This window comes from Micromesistius poutassou, assembly GCF_964030765.1.
Source record: "Micromesistius poutassou genome assembly, chromosome: 20".
NCBI classification, from domain to species: domain Eukaryota; kingdom Metazoa; phylum Chordata; class Actinopteri; order Gadiformes; family Gadidae; genus Micromesistius; species Micromesistius poutassou.
In genome coordinates this window covers 7,248,630-7,261,679 of record NC_140290.1, presented here as the reverse complement: position 1 = coordinate 7,261,679, position 13,050 = coordinate 7,248,630, and the positions used below count along the sequence as shown (strand labels likewise).

Sequence of the window (13,050 nt, the reverse complement as noted above, 5' to 3'; positions counted from 1 at the left end):
CCGGGAGGATGGTGATATTTTCAGGTCTTCAGCTCTCGCCTTCCATCAACAAAAAAAATGAAAAAAGAAAAACACCACGCCCCCCCATCACCACCACCAACTACAACAAGACATAAAAAGCATGTGTGTGTGTGTGTGTGTGTGTGTGTGTGTGTGTGTGTGTGTGTGTGTGTGTGTGTGTGTGTGTGTGTGTGTGTGCGTGTGTGAGGGACATTGTGAAGGAGCCAGGCAGCGGAGCAGCCCCGGCTCTCTCCTCGGGCAGGGAGTGAGACGTCCCTAAGCACACACAGAGATATCCAATTATGGGGAGCGCCGAGGAGGGGGGGGGGGGATCGCGGGTCCTTCGATAGTGGCACGCTACGTTCCACCAGCCGAGGACTGATTGACTTCCCTATTGATTGGCCCCACTGTTCGTTAGCTTTGGCTTGTTGAGCGCAATTGTTGCTAAATGGCTTCCCGGTGAATAAAAGTGGAGGAACCAAAGAATAAAAAAAAAAAGGCTGTTTTGTCGGAGGTTTGACTTCGTTTTTTCTTTTTTGTAGGGTCGTGTCATTCAAAGCTTTCCACCATTGAGTCTAATGGGGCTAAATATAAACAACAAATGAGTATGGAGCCCTTGTTATGTCGTTCCCATGCTGTGTCAGGGAGCGTGTTTGAATACGGCTAATAAGGGAAGGCACGCACGCACGCACGCACGCCTAGACATACGCAAAAAAACAAAAGGTGCGCTTTCTCTCACACAGTGCGGTGTGCGTTGCACGAACTGATGAGATCACAGCCAATGAGCACGGCGCCAGGCGCCAGGCGTTACCTGTAGTGTCTGAAGATCTCCTCCTCCACCTCGGTGATGAAGTGACACTTGGTGCAGGAGAACTCCCTCTCCCCGCCGCCGTCCCTCTCCCCCGCCGCGCCGTCCTCAGCCTTGACCCGGCGCGGCGGCGACGCCCCCTTCAGGCTGCTCAGCGAATGGCAGCCCTCGTAGTGCTGGAGCAGGACGTCAATGTCGGCCGTGGCGAAGGCACACTGGTCACACAGGTGGGTGACCCCTGGGGGATGGAGAGACCACCGCGCTGTTGTTGTTGTTGTGGTTGTGGTTGTTGTGGTTGAACTCTGTTTAGCATTTTAGCTTTCGCAGTTTATCATTTTTACCTTTTGGTTATTTAGTATTTCATTGTTTTGTTTGAGGGGGAATCGAACCCAGAAACTTTTTAGACTCAGAGTGGGATACCCGAGCTAGGCTTAGTGTCCTACTGTTAACTTCTAATTAAAGACTAATTAAACACTGCGTGGTGAGAAGGACTCTCAGGGATTACCTTGCGTGACTTCAGGGTGGGCGGGGGGGTGGTTGGACGGCTGAAAGACCGGTGGGGGGGTGGGGGTGGCGTTGGGCGACGTCACCATCCCCGGTTTCCCCGCCATGGCGCCGTCCCCCGTCAGCTTGGAGCAACACTTGGGGCAGGAGGGCTTGCAGCAGGCGAAGGGGTGGGACACCTTGGGAGAGGAAGGGTTAGGCCACAGTGTCGTCAGCACTGAAACTCAACGTTAAGTTATTAAAACATGGATATGTGTCGTCACAGTGTCATCAGCACTGAAACTCAACATTAAGTTATTTAAACATGAATATGTGTCGTCACAGTGTCGTCAGCACTGAAACACAACGTTAAGTTATTAATACATGAATATGTGTGGTCACAGTGTCGTCAGGACTGAGACTCAACATTAAGTTATTAATACATCATTATGCCATCGATTACGGCACGTCTTTTCTGGGTTTCTTTTACAACCGGAGCACAAACCACAAACCGGGAAATTAATTGTGACATCAAAGTTTTCACCTGTTTGCGAAAAAAGCTGTCTTAGAGAGAGTGAGAGAGTGAGATCGAGAGAGAGTGAGAGAGCGAGAACGAGTGTGAGAGAGCGAGAGCAAGAGAGAGCGAGAGCAAGAGCGAGTGATCGAGACGAGAGAGTGCAAGAACTCAAGAGAGCGAGCGAGCGAGATTAGCAATGAGTAACGAGTAACGAGAAGGGTTGACTAAATGTGGGCGGGGTCAAAAACGAAACCAAAAACAACAACAACAACACACAACACAAGGGCCGCCGCCAGTGGGTCGGTGGGTGGGTGGGTGGGTGCAGGCGCCGCCCTCACCTCTCCCAGGTGTTTGTGGGGCTGGCAGAGGCCCTGGGGGCAGTACAGACAGTGCTGGATGCAGCAGCGGTGGATGCTGTGGCTGTGCTGGTAGTGCAGCAGCAGGGGCGCCACCACGATCACCTCGGCACTGTGGGCCATGGAGTAGCGGAAGTCACACAGCTGGCAGTTGTAGCTGGTCACCACCGCTTCCGGGTCGCTGCCAGACGGCTCTGGAATACAGAGGGAGGGGGGGGGGAGGGGGGGGGGGTGAGAAGGAGAAATGGAAGAAGAGTTTCGGTGTGATCCGACTGGAATGCATTTTATATTTTTGTGGTGTATTTGTTGTCAAGTAATTATAAAAAAAAAAACTCAAAAAAAATTAGAAGAGAAAAGGATTTAACATGGAGCCATGATCAGCAGCAATTATTAGCTGTAATTTGCACAAGGCGAGGAGAATGTTAAGCAAGGGAGTCTGTCGTTCCCTGGAGAAATCAAAGAGGAGAAGCTGTTCAAGAAAGTACAGAACAATGGCAAAACTTAACGAGCAGGGAGGTCACGTGACCCCAGATTGGCATTGTCAACGGAAACTGGCTTTGAGGAAGGAACCATGAAGTGCTTTTATGGATGCAGGGTCAAGCGCTAAGTGGAGGTCTTGGACCCCTAGAATAGCCCAATGTGGGTGCATTGAGCAGGGTTGTAGTACTAGCTACGGCCATGTGTTATCACTATTATCAAGATAGTGTTTCTTTGGCTTTGGGGGGGGGGGGGGGGGGGGGGGGTAGGCTGGACAATGAACTGTGTGCATGTAGCTGTTAGTGAAGGAACACGAGGTGTCTTAAAGCGGAGGGAAGAAGATTTAAAGATGGAGCTGGAAGATCAGCGTGTTCCACCAGGGCCAGAAGTGGTGGGGTGAGGTTAGAAAGCATTTTTCCTGTACATCGACGGGAGAAAGAAAGTGAGAACAAAGTCTTGTGTATAATATTCAGGGTCTACCAGAAGATAAAAAATAATAAGGAACACCCAAAGCAAGAGTCGTTTTTTTAACTATTTAGTAATACTTAATACTTAATCAGCAGATGCATCAATAGAACACAACTTTGTTACTGAGCTGCAGGTATGGGTTAGGCCTTATGCTCAAGGTTGACAACAGATTGAGGCTTGAACCAAAAACAGCCTTAGCCTATGGCATTTGTTGTGATAAAGATAGCACAAGAGAAACAGGCGTCAACACAGATCTTGCGGATGCGTTACCTTGGTTCACGTTGGACGACGGGTCTTTGCGGCTCTTGAAGGCACCGTGGTCTCTCTCGTCTCCGTCTCTCCTCCCTCCCCTCTCCCTCTCCCTCTCCAGCACCCCATGGTTGGAGTGTCTGGGGCTCAGAGCGCCCCCCGGGCTCGTCCTGTGTCTCTGCTCGTAGTGCTCCAGGAGCTTCCCGGCTCCCCCGGCCCACTCGCAGCTCCAGCTACAGAACTTGCACCAATAGTAGGCCATGATGCCGCCCCGGCCCGCCTCCCCCGACCAGCCCGGCGAATCGGAGACGCCCCTGACCGGGATGGAGTACCCGGCCAGCGAATCGTCTTCCGCCCTCACCACGGTGCGCTCCACGCCGTCCAGGAGCAGACCCCGGTCCTTGGTGTGGAGCTCATGGCTCACCAGACTGTGATTGGCCAGCAGGTGCGGTGTGGGGGGTGGGGTTTTGACCTTATTTGGGTGCGAGGTCATGAAATGCTGTTCGAGTTCCAGGGAGCTGCTGCCCATGTACGTGAAGTTGCAGAATTTGCAGCGGAAGTATTTAGTGTTGCCCTGGCAATCGGGCGTCTTGCGTCCGATCCCGATGAGGGTTCCGCCCAGCGTCACCTGCGGGAAGAGGAAGCGCGTCCGAAGTTAGCATACGTATAAACGGGGAGAAACAACTTCAATGGTCATTCAACCAACTTCAGCCAATGAATTGGGACGGCAACTATATGCATCTTTTGTGAATTGACAACACTGTTGATGAATCCAAATTTGCAGTGATTCCAAGTATACTAGTGCAGAGCCTTGTCAAAATGTGCCTGTTTGGAGCAGGCAGATTGCCTGGTCACTGGTATCGCTACCTGCAGCTTTGTCTATATGGCTCAACCAAACCACTTTGACACCTACATACAAACATACATACATACATACATACATACATACATACATACATACTCTAATTATAGTTGTATAAATATACGCTGTTTTGTGAACGACGCCAAAGCAACAACGCGAGTGCATGACTTTTCAACATGGCTGCCCCAATGGGAATTAAACCGCTAGGTCGTGCTAGACAAGGGCACAAGCAATTTAAATGACCCTTAACCCTAACCCTAACCCTGTTTTTTAATCACAAACAAAGAAAACACAAGATCCAACAAATGATATCAATACTTTTGAAACTATCCAACTTCTAAAAGTAGTAATTACACTTCATCTAACACTTAAGAGTGTCCTTGTTTTTTTTGTGACTGGCAGCATCCACTCCTACGAAACACTGTGACTGAAACATCAGTGCAACCGCCACTATCTTACTGACAAATCATACTTTGGCTCGCAAAGATGGGGAATTAGCAACAGCGGCCATCGGCCAAAACTTAACAACCAAAACAAAGCATGTCTGTGCATGTGCATTGTAATGAAGTCAACAGAATGGCCGCTCTCCGCACACTTAGATCAGAGCAAGGCTTGTCAAACTCGCTTTGTAACCTTGTTTGAACCCAAGTCCCGTAGTTGGTTTTTGAGTGGGAATACTAATTAAAAACCGATCTGTGAGTTGTTTACCCTTTGAAATGCAGTATTATAAAGAATATAGTGCTATGGAGTATAATGCCAGGGTTTGGGCTAGTTTTAACATTAAGTACAAAGGGTTGTTTCTTCTTTATTGTGACATTCGTGTTCGCTTTTTTTTTTCCCCCCACTGCTTTTCTTTTGTGGGTTTTTTTTCGGAGGGATTCGGTTTGGATTCTTAGACGTAATATAACTACAGTTGGTCTAAAAGAGCAGAGATGAAGGGGATGATAAATTAGGGCAGAGGACCGAACGAAGAATGGAACAGAAAAAAGAGCAACTGAGAGAGAGAGAGAGAGAGAGAGAGAGAGAGAGAGAGAGAGAGAGAGAGAGAGAGAGAGAGAGAGAGAGAGAGAGATAAAAATAGAGAAAACAAAAGTGTAAAGCAGGGAATGGAGGGAAACAAAAGGGTAGAAAAAAAGGAGGGATAAAAATACAGTTAAACGCGTCTGACATCTGTTTGACCAGCCTTCATAACAACCAATTACAACTACTGGTAAACTACTGGTTTTCTCTCCCTCCCGCTCCCCCCTTCCCTCTCTTTCTCTCCCTCCCTCCCTCTATTGCCGTGTCCCCCCCTCCGTCTAGATCTCCTCCTCGCCCCTCATTTCCTTCTCACTTTTTTCTATACCTGCGATCTCATTGGCTCACAAGGTGTCTCGCACCAGCGAATGACAGCATGGAATTTTCCCAAATGTGGGCGGTGGAGGGGAAAATGGAGAGAGTGGGGGAAAAAAGAGGAATAGAGAACCCTTTCATTCGATTTTTTGCACTTTCACTTTTTCTTCGTAATGACGACTTAAGCCCACTGGATTTACTATTTCTGACTCAATGTATGCGTAATATGTGCGTGTGTTTGTGTGTGTGTGTTTGTGTGCGTGTGTGTGTGAAAGCGCATGTCTGTGTCCATTACGTGACTTACGCCCATTAAAGGCTGCTGTTTTAAATGAAATGAAACTCCTTGACTACGCCTGTCTCTCTCACACACACACACACACACACACACACACACACACACACACACACACACACACACACACACACACACACACACACACACACCAGAAGTTTATTAGATCATCTTGTTTAAATCTTCCAGACAAAACTGCACTGTTCATGTCCACGCATAAAGTCCTGGACCTTGAGCCAAATGGTAACAAGCAAAGGGGGTGAGAGCCCGCTGTAAAAAAGGCAGAGCGCGAGGGAATCGGGTGTAATTACAGCGTTCGTGATACAGATCAAGACAAGCATTGTATTTATTTTTTTCTATTTCAAATGCGCGTTTTGACTTACTTTTTATGTGTTTGACTAGGAGTGCTCCAATTAAAGAGAGAGGCTAGGGAGGACTTGCTGTGGTGCTGTTCAGTGGCGTGGCCCGACGCTGGTCGTTATAATGTAATTACAGTGACAGCCCCCAACCCCCCCCCCAAAAAAAAATATGGAAATAGTTTGTAAAACAAAGTCTGTAAAATAAATACTTATCAGCCAACCTTCGTACTAACAACATGCAAAATGTCCTTTCGGTCAAAGCCTTCATTGTGCTCTTTTATACATAATGCACAAAATAAAGCGGGTATATATATAAACGGAATATGGAGGTTTTTGATCACGCCATTTAATTAACATGACTTTCTCCAAGTATGAACCTCTCATCTCTTAAGGACATGCTGTTCACAGTAAGCTGCACAGCTGTATTGTGCCGTGTGTGCGTGCACGTGTGTGCGTGCACGTGTCCTGTCTGTGTTCCAGGTGCCCAATTTGTCGGTCTGTCTGTTCCTGTCCGTCGGCCCGTCTATAAAGGTTTCTAACATATGATGCCCAATGTGGTGGGTGTGCGCGCACACGCACACACACACACACACACACACACACACACACACATAAATCATTTACAGCTTATTCAACCCATAAATTACTCACTTCAGTTATGAGGCTGGATTTACAGGCTTATGAAAACAAGTTATGATTACAACGCATTCTAATGGTTAATACCGCCGCACTCCAGTAATATTAGCTCTGTTTGAATCCATTACCGTCACTCTGCAATACAATAATCACTTCAATTACCATCAGAACAATGGGCACGGCAGCCATCTTGATTATTTTCCCAAACATGGGGTTCACCGTTGTTCAGATGCAACAGTGCAGTGCAACATCACCCCCAACACAGCAACAACTGTGTGTCAGAGGCAAAGACCCCGGGCAATGCTTTGGCGCAGAGCGCGCAAAAATCTATGCAGGCAAACACTTTATTACAGGGATGGGCAACTTTCATGATTAAGAGGGCCACCATCAGAGGGCCACATGGCCGCGCTCTTCACCTAATCGGATATGAGAGAAGCTACAAAATAATTCAAAATAATATATATAACCAATTATGTGTAGATATATGTCTATCAGTGGTGGCTGGTGATGAAAGTTGTTGGTGTGGGGTAGTCATGGACAGGTGGTCTGGGTCCGTCCCCAGAAAATTTTGAATTTGGTAGATGTGATTTCCTGTATTCTGGTGCATTTTGGGGATGGCCACTACCTACAAAATCATTCTGATTCATAGCCTATGTATGTTAATTGAACCAACATACATTCATTTCATATTTTCCATGCTCAAATGCCATTTTTAACATGTTTATACCCTTGTTAAACGACAAACACAAGTTTGTTTTAAAAGCCACATGAGTGATTCTTATTTTTTTCAGTGCAAAGGGCTCACAAACATCATCATTCAATGATGGCACAAAACTGAAAAACAGTGGCCCAACATTAGGTGCAACAACTAGCATTATATTCAGTGCAGTTGTAGTATTGGTGACTTAAGTTGAAATCTTTCATGACTGATTAAAGGTAAACATGAGATAATGGCCGTCTATGAATCACTGTTGAATTATGCAACACACTTATGATGTAAATTCATATTCATGCATACGTATTTATGAGTTATTTAGAGTTCAGCTGAGGGAAATTAAATGTTGGTTTATCCTGGATTTAAATAATTTGTCTTTATTGATGAAACCATTCTACATCCCACACACGCACACACACAGGTGTTCAAGGTGAAAGTGGATCAAAGTGGATGACAGTCAGTCACTCTGCTGCTTAACACCGGACGGCATAACTCTACACACTGGTATACACCATGCTCCCTTCCACACACACACACCTCCTCAGAAACACACACTTGCTAATGCTAGTATCGGGTTTGGTAATGGATATGATAGAAGGGATTACTGAGACATTGTGGGGTGAATTTCGATCAAAAACCCAATGAATTCAAGCCATTTAACATGCTTTTTCCCCTCAATATTATTTTTCTAAAATAAGAAAGACTCAAAACAAAAACACTTAATGGAAGGTTAAAATGTGAGTGGGAGTTTTGCAGCCACACCATTCACTGAACACAGCATTCGCAACTTTGGGGTTTGGTAATATTTTATTTAGATACAGCTGCCATCTTGTCGGTGACGTTTAAATCCTTAAAAAGCTTCCGGCTGTAAACATTAGCTTCAAGGTTCCTGTGACAGCAGTGAACTGAATCATTCATGGTGGCTGCCCCCTCGGTTTAGAGCCGCTTGCACAAGGCCTTAGAAATTAAGTCCCTTGTATCTCTGTGAATTCCGAGGATTAGCTAACACAACGCCACCAACACAGGTCGACTTTCTTTCTAGCTGCCCCTCTCCATATCTCTCCGTATCCCTCAATCCCGGTCTCTTTCTCCATCCCTCTTCCTCTCTCCATCCATTCATCCCTCCCTCCCTCTCTCCCATCCACCCTGATCTCTCTCTCGCTCTCTCTTCTATCCATCCTTATCTCTCTCCATTTATCCCCCTTCCGCCCTCCATCCTCTTTCTCTCACCCATTCTCATCTCTCTCACACTCTCCATCCAGCCCTCTTTACCTCTCCGTCCCTCCTTCCTTCTGTCATCTCTCCATCCATCCTTCCCACTCCCTCCATTCATCCCTCTCTCCCTCTTCCTCTCACCCATCCCCATCACTCTCTCTCCCTCCCTCTTTCTCTCACTCTCCATCCATCCCTCTTTTTCCTCTCCATCCCTCCTTCCCTTTCTCATCCTTTAATCCCAATCTCTCTCCTCCCCGTCCATCCTTCCCACTCCCTCCCTCCCTCCCCTCTCTCTCTCACCTGTACATCGTACGTCCCCCTCCCCCCCTCCCTTCCCTCTCACCTGTACATCGTACGTCCCCCTCCCCCCCTCCCTTCCCTCTCACCTGTACATCGTACGTCCCGTTTATCATGGCCGCCCGGTGCTGCTGCCCGTGCGCCTCGTGCCTCGTCTTCCCTGTGTCTTTGGCTTGGATCCTCTGGGCCTGGCCAGCCTGGAGATCTGGGAACACACACACACACGGACACACACACATACACACGCACAAAGATGTCAGAGAAAGGTTGTGTTCCAATACCATCTCAAACTTGTTCCGTTCCTATTGTCATTCACTCTTCCCTTGAGGAAGCAGGAGGAAAGTAGCAGCGAGGAAGCTGTGTTACAAAACTATTTCCTCGTTCCTTCATATTGCTCGTTCACTAAGCCCTTGAAGAGTCCAGCAGTAGCAGGTTTGGCGATCGAGGAGGAGGAAAAGGAGCAGTGTGGAGAAGAGACGGTTAAGCCTCCTAGGTGCCGTTTAAAGGGAGGATTGGACCCGGGCGATTCCCGACCATTGGACTGGCCTTCTAAGCATTGTGTCACACAGCAATCCCCAGTAAACTTTCTGTGTAGGACACCATGATGTACCCTAAGTCCAGGGCCACTTCGACGGCCGAGGAGATTAAGGAAGGCGAGGGGGAGCCGACTCGCTACGGAATGACAGCTAGATAGAACATAGCCAAGGTCAGAGCGCTTAGAAGTACACTTTATCCTGAAGTACTCTTTGGGAGTGTTTAGTTCAAGAGGATACTCAGCGACCTAGCGAGAGGAATGAAGGACACATCCATATTACCGAGGCAAGGATTCAATGGGATAATAATACAATTAAGTTAATCCTGGACAGAGGGGGGAACGTTTTGATTCCACTTAAGGACCATTACCATTAAGCTCATTATGTTAAACTCTGCAGATATCGTCGCTAAGCTCATGTAGAGAGCAGTACAAATGTTCAGCCAATTTAATATCAGGTTAAGGAATGACAAATTATAATGTTATTACAAGCCTCACTTTTAATAATTATTTGATGAATTGATGTCTTATTGCGTTTAAGTCAATATATCTTGTCTTATCTTAACACATACAGAAGGTATATCGCTGATCAATATCCCTTAATATCAGTTAATAACAAAGCTGTTATTACTACCTATATCAATTATTGCTCATTGTATAAGATCTCAATATCAACCAATTCACAATATCAAGTATATATAAGTTATCAATAGCCATCAGTAGTGATCAGTTATCCCCATCGATCAGTTATCCCCATGGATCAGTTATCCCCATCGATCAATTATTCCCATGAATCAGCTATCCCCATGGATCAGCTATTCCCATGGATCAGCTATCAGAGGCCGGGACCTCCACCTACCGGGCAGGGTGATCTGGGGAGCCATGTTGTGCAGGGCCAGGATGTGTGTGTCCAGCGCCGCGTCCTGCCGCGTGCGGTTGTGCAGGCCCAGGTGGTACTTCCTGAAGTGCTTCACCAGGTCGGCGGGGTCGTTACCGTAGTAACCGTAGCCGCACACGTTGCATTTGAAGTCCTGCAGCTTGGGCGACGGGCTGGCCGAGAGGGGCGGCGTCTCCGCCGTGGGCCCGCCCTCGCCTCTGGCCGTCTCCCGTGACGACAGCTGAGGCTGGGGCGGGAGGAGGAGGATGTGGTGGTGTTGGTGGTGCTGGGAGGCCAGGCGCTCCCTCCCCCCTCCTCCTCCTCCTTCTCCCCCCTCCTCGTCCTCCTCCGCCTCCCTTCCTAGGTCCTTCCGCACGCCGTCGCCCTCGGGCTCTGATTGGCTGCGGTCCGTCCGTCGCTCCGTCTGCTTGGCTCCGCCTGCTCCCTTCCGCCCGGCGTGGCGGCGGTTGTAGCGGTCGTCGCGCACCCCCACCGAGGACGGCGAGACGGAGGAGGAGGAGACGCACTCGCTCCCGACCTCCTCCTCCTCCTCCTCCTCCTCTTCCTCCTCCTCCTCTTCGTCGCCCTCCCCCCGGTCGGCACGCGTCCGCCCCGACGACTCGGGCTCCGAGGGTCGGATGATTCTGTCGGCCTCGGCTCCGACGCGGCCCTCCTCCTCCCCTTCGTCTTCCTCCTCTCCTCCTCCTCCTCCTCCTCCTGCTGCTGCTCTTCCTCCCGCTGTTGTCGGCCTCCTCCTCCTCCCCTCCTCTTCCTCCACCTCCTCACCTCCCACGCTCCGGATCGGGGGATTCTTTTTCCTCACCATCTCTGGAGGAAGGAGAAAGGAGTAAGAGAGGGGGAGAGAGGGGGAGAGAGGGAGAGAGAGAGAAGGAGAGAGGGACAAGTTTTAGTGCTGCTGCAAACTGTAAACACTTTCCATCTGCAGTTTATCTGCCATGAGGTTTGGAGTAAAGGTGCATTAAAATGTGTATCTGTAGACCCAGCCAATGAGCGAAAAGAGGAGGAAAAAGAAAATATCTTTTGCCGTTCAAACAGAAAACACTTCAATCTGAACCCTACCTCAGATGGAGTCATTTGATATATTTTTTCAGATACCATATGCACTACTTTTGATATTTATAGATTTTATTCAATTGATAGTGTGTTTGTTGGTTTTCTTACTGGAAAAGTTATATTTATGCACCAAAAGTAACAGAATGAGAACATAAATCAATCCGAGAGCATCTTCCTGTGGTGGAGCTGGGGAGACTTACGAGGTGACCAGGGTGCCGTCATAATGTGCTGCTTATTACGAGCGCGCACGCCACACGTGCACACGCGTGCACGCGCCGCTCTGACAGTGATGTATGTGCACGGCCAGGCGGCTTTTGATCCAATTTACCGAGCGCTTTGAACGGCGAAAATTGGTGACGTTTGTCGGCCGCAAGGAAGAGAAGAAAAAAAAGGTCCTCAAAGAATAACCGTCTTCGCAAATCAGAACCATCACCGCTGTCCTGAACGTTTTGGAATAGGGGCGAGGGACACAGACAGATAGAGAGAGAGAGACAGAGACAGAGACAGAGACAGAGAGAGAGAGAGAGAGAGAGACAGAGACAGAGACAGGGAAACAGAGAGACAGAGACAGAGAGAGACAGAGAGACAGAAAGAGAAAGAGAGAGACAGAGAGCAAGAGAGGAAGAGAGAAAGACACACACACACACACAGAGAAAGAGAGAGAGATAGAGGGACAGAGACAGAGAGAAAGACAGACAGAGAAAGACTGAGAAAGAGACAGTCAGCCAGCCTGCTAACGAGTGAGAGGTAGAGAGAAAATGGGAGGAAGAGACAGACAGACAGACAGAGAGAGAGAGAGAGAGCGCCACAGCATGAGAGATTGGGTGAAAGATAGAGTGGATCTATATGAGCTTTAAAGTTGTTTTTTTTCCTCCCTTTTTTTCTTTGAAAACAGTTAGTGCCTCTTTTTATCGTTATGGAAACCATTTGTGAGAATCTTCAACACACAACCACATCAAACACACACACGTCATATCAGAGAGACAGACAGAGCGGGGCCAGAGAGCGAGAGAGAGAGAGAGAGAGAGAGGGACAGAGAGGGTGGGGGCAGAGAGAGGGGAGGAGGGGGGGGGGGGGGTGAGACAGAGAGAGGGGGAGACAGAAAGGGGGGGGGGGGGGTGACAGAGGAAGAGTAGTACATCTAGAACCAAAACATAATATAAAACCAGACACTTCAGACGGTCCCAGCAGAAGTCTGGGGGCCGGTTCCCCCATCAGTGTTCATTAGCTACCTCTGCTCTATCTTTGGCCCTCGTTCTAAACAGTCTTCCAGGCATCCCCCCCTTTCATTTGTGACCTCCATTTCAGCATTGGTTTTCGTGCGTTACATTTTTCATGTCTTATCTCCCCATTACGTCCATAAGCCTAGTGATCCTTCTCCAACCTCTGTTGGGTTGCTTTGATTCCTCCCCCCCCCCTGCTGTCCCGTCCTCTCAATGTCTCTCTCCCCCATTTTTCTCTCTATATCTCTCTCCCCATCTCTCTGTGACTCTCTCTCTCC

At 48.4% G+C, this 13,050-nt stretch overlaps 1 protein-coding gene across 1 annotated transcript in view; it reads right to left on the bottom strand.

Moving 5' to 3' along the window:
• Positions 1-13,050, bottom strand: part of trps1 (trichorhinophalangeal syndrome I) — a gene marked incomplete at its 3' end in the record, with an annotated part of 83,898 nt that overhangs the window by 45,265 nt on the left and 25,583 nt on the right. The window contains exons 2-7 of the mRNA XM_084484830.1: positions 10,458-11,303; positions 9,156-9,271; positions 3,380-3,986; positions 2,147-2,358; positions 1,314-1,491; positions 812-1,046 (exon numbers count right to left, since the gene is read on the bottom strand). Coding sequence (XP_084340956.1) covers positions 812-1,046; positions 1,314-1,491; positions 2,147-2,358; positions 3,380-3,986; positions 9,156-9,271; positions 10,458-11,303 — 2,194 coding nt within the window. The remainder of the gene's footprint in view (positions 1-811; positions 1,047-1,313; positions 1,492-2,146; positions 2,359-3,379; positions 3,987-9,155; positions 9,272-10,457; positions 11,304-13,050) is intronic.